The sequence below is a fragment of the Mastomys coucha genome, unplaced genomic scaffold (genome assembly GCF_008632895.1).
Source record: "Mastomys coucha isolate ucsf_1 unplaced genomic scaffold, UCSF_Mcou_1 pScaffold3, whole genome shotgun sequence".
NCBI lineage: Eukaryota > Metazoa > Chordata > Mammalia > Rodentia > Muridae > Mastomys > Mastomys coucha.
Genome location: NW_022196909.1, coordinates 27,420,177 through 27,423,619, shown reverse-complemented (window position 1 = coordinate 27,423,619; position 3,443 = coordinate 27,420,177). Strand labels below are relative to the sequence as shown.

Below are 3,443 nucleotides of genomic sequence, written 5' to 3'. Positions count from 1 at the left end.
TTTAAGGCTGGGGCTTCTGTTGTCCAGGCTGGGAATCTGTTACACAGATTCCTTGTGTAGCCAAGGATGGCCCATCATTTCTAATCCTCCTGCGTCTACCTCCCATGGGTTGGGATTATGAGTGCCTACTATCCTACCTGATTTGTGTGGTCCTGGAGATCATGGCCAGGGCTCTGTGCCCTCTGGGCAAGTCCTCTACCATCTGAGCTACATCTGTGTTCCTAAACTCTTGCTTATTGTGACTTTTGTTTATTGCAGGTCTGATTTTTTTTATTATTATTATTCGTAAGGTCTTATTATATAGCTCAGGCTAGCCTAGAACTTAACTATGTACCCCAGGCTGGTCTTGAACTAACAGATAAGTCTCTTGCTTCAGCCTCTCAAATGCTGAGATTCCAGGTATGGGACAGACACACGTACACGCACACGCTTGCATGCGTGCGCGCACGCTTCTCTCCAGCAGCTTGTAACTTCAGACCTGTGAAGCTTAAAGTCTGCCTGTAAAGTAGCAGTGTTACTGCAATTTTGCATTCCTTTAAACAAGTCCACAGCCAATCTTATGTGCCTCCATTTCTCCATCTGTGAAGTGGGTTTAGAAAGCAGATGTCTGTGAAGATGGTGGGGGTGGCGTACATCCCTCAGGATTCCACTCATGCTTTCTTGTACTGAGTGTAATGTTGTCACAGCCGCCGGACACACAGCCTCTGCAGTTATTGCCTGGGAGGTAGGGTATCCCGTTCTCCTGACTGAAGAGTGACCCGAACGTTACTCACCTAAACTCTTTGGGTTCCTTTCCTGTTTTAGGGAATCTTGATCACGTGGACAAAGGGTTTCAAAGCCACTGACTGTGTGGGTCACGATGTAGCCACTTTATTGAAGGATGCAGTGAAAAGGAGAGAGGTAACTTAATATTTTTAAAATAATGCTTTCCTTGCGTATGTGTGTGTGTGTGCGGGAGGCTGTTACAAAAATTAAGTTTGCTTTTTTGTGAAGAATTGGAACACCACAGCAGCATGTGACATGGAAGTATCTCATCCCTCGCCTGCCCCAGTCATGGCCAGCATCCGAGGGACACTTGTCAGTTTTGTATCATTAAGGGATAATATGGGGCCGGTGAGACGGCTTGAGGGCCTGAGTTTGGTTCCTAGGACCCACATGGTGAAGGAAAGAAGAAAAATCCTCTGCTGTGGCTTATGCTTTGACCTACAAACATGTGCTGTGTGTGTGTGTGCACACGCATACATGCGTGCACACACTAAACCATTGTGAAAAGGATGGTACACTCAAAGTGAGGTGATATCACGATTCACGGGGACAGAAAGATGGAAGGTTCCTGACAGCCCATACAGGTGCAAGCATCCTTTGGACATGGATGGCCCTGTTGGTGGCAATAGACTTATAGACAGTGTTACTACTCTGTGTCAAATTACAGAACACAGTCAGGAAACCAACCCTGCTTCCCAGAATTGTCCAGTCCAGAGCATGGACTGGCAAGGATTCGAGCCAGGCCCAGCTGGCCCTTCCCTACACCCGTGTCCCCTTCTTTTCAAAGGAATTTGACCTGGATGTGGTGGCTGTGGTCAACGACACCGTGGGCACCATGATGACCTGTGCTTATGAAGAACCCACTTGTGAAATTGGACTCATTGTGGGTAAGAACCTCAAAAGGGTCTCTTCTCTAGGAAGGGGATGCTGGCATTTCCTCATTAGTAGAAACCCAGCACCTTAGTCCTGAGTCGGGGGAACGGTTGATCTGTGGGCACCATTTTTACAGCCTCTAGAGTTCTATATGGAGGTAGACCACACCCCAGGATGCCCCACATCCATTAGAAGTGGACCATCAGTCAGGAAGCTCTCTAAGAACGAGGCACAAAAATCCTCATGGGTCCTGGGTAACTGGAGTGGGGTGCCTGAAACCAGACCATGTGCAAGAGCCTCAGGGCTGCAGACTCAAGGGCTAAAAAGGAAGTAGAGACCATTTCCACTCCCGACCACCTTGTAGCTGGGAAGGGCCACTGTGCTCTTGAGCACCGTTCACTATCTGTAGCCACCGTCTAAGTGACCCCAGCCCTATAGGTTGTTTTCTTGCGTTCCAAACATGTCAGAGGTCTACACCTCAAGAGGATTAAACTCTTATGTGTGTGTGTGTGTGTGATGTATGTACAGTGTGCAGTGCAGGAATGCATGTGCCACACAGTGCCTGTGGAGGTCCAAGAACAACCTTGGATGTTGGTCCTCAGCTCCACCTGCTGATATAATAACACAGCCTAACAGAAGCAACGTAGGGGAGAAAGGGTTTATTCTAGCCGCCAGTTCCAGGTCACAAATAGGCAAGAACTTGAGACAACCAGTCACAGTATATCCATAGTCAAGAGTAGAAAGAAATGAATGTGCAGATTCACTTGTGCTCAACTTGATTCCCACCCACCCCCCTTACCAGTTCAGGACCCTTGCCTAGGGGATGGTGCTGCCCACAGTGGGCTGGGTCTTCAGCTCACATAAGATGCTCCTTCTACCCCACGCAGACAGTCCCTCACTGAGACTCTCTTCCCAGGTGATTCTAGGCTGTGTCAAGTTGACAGTTCTCCTTAGCCACTGAACTCCCCTAAACACTTTCTCAGTCACTAATACCTGCAAGCACTACTAGGACATTGTGAAATGTCACCCCCCTTCCTCAAGATCATTTCCAGAGCATCTGAAGGTTGGGATGGGACTCACACAGGCTGCCCTCTGTCCTGGGGAGAGTTTTGTGTTTGTTCCTAAGCCACTTTAAACAACCGTTGAAATAGAGAACCAGGAAGCACATTCAGAGGAAAGGTATTCGGCTTCGGCTTCTGCCCCTGAGATTTTATTCCTTTCTTCCATTTGGCAAAGCATTCACCACCCAGCCCTGCCCAGCCCAGCCTTTTGCCTGTGAATGGGCTTAGGTAGGACTTGCAAACCCAGCATGACTGGGCATATTCTCTAGATCCTGCCTATGAGAGGAGCCAGCTTTTCCTTGCCTCTATCAATCTTTGTTTAAATTCTCATGGCCAGGGAATACAGTTTACATATTTTGGCTTTCTTTGCATCTTCTTTTTCCGGGGGCTCCTTTTTTTCCTCCTCTTTTGTACTTTGGGTAGAAGGGAGCAGAGAAACCAGAAACAATCCGGTGGTAAGGGGGGGGGCATACCCTTGAATTGAGGGAAAGCTCACTCATATCCCTGCAGGCTTTTGCACACAACTACAGGTGTGTGCAGTTGATAGTAGCAACATCTCTGGAAGCCTCACTCCAGACCCCTTGAGTCACACCTGGCCACTCTAGGGCATGGTTGCCAAAAAGGACTTTATTGTAGAGATGAGGGAGGGTTCAGCCCAAGGCATCTGGAAGAGGCCAGACTGAACAGGGCTGGCAGAAAAGAGACTAGGCCAGGAGAGCAGAGGTGGTGGGGGTTGGGGGTGGG

The 3,443-nt window shown here is 48.7% G+C and overlaps 1 protein-coding gene across 6 annotated transcripts in view; it reads left to right on the top strand.

Annotated features, from left to right (window-relative positions):
* Hk1 (hexokinase 1) overlaps positions 1-3,443 on the top strand; it is a 106,143-nt gene that overhangs the window by 95,266 nt on the left and 7,434 nt on the right. For all 6 annotated transcript variants that reach the window (XM_031348720.1, XM_031348722.1, XM_031348721.1 and 3 more), the window contains 2 exons: positions 805-900; positions 1,553-1,652. In XM_031348720.1, coding sequence (XP_031204580.1) covers positions 805-900; positions 1,553-1,652 — 196 coding nt within the window. The remainder of the gene's footprint in view (positions 1-804; positions 901-1,552; positions 1,653-3,443) is intronic.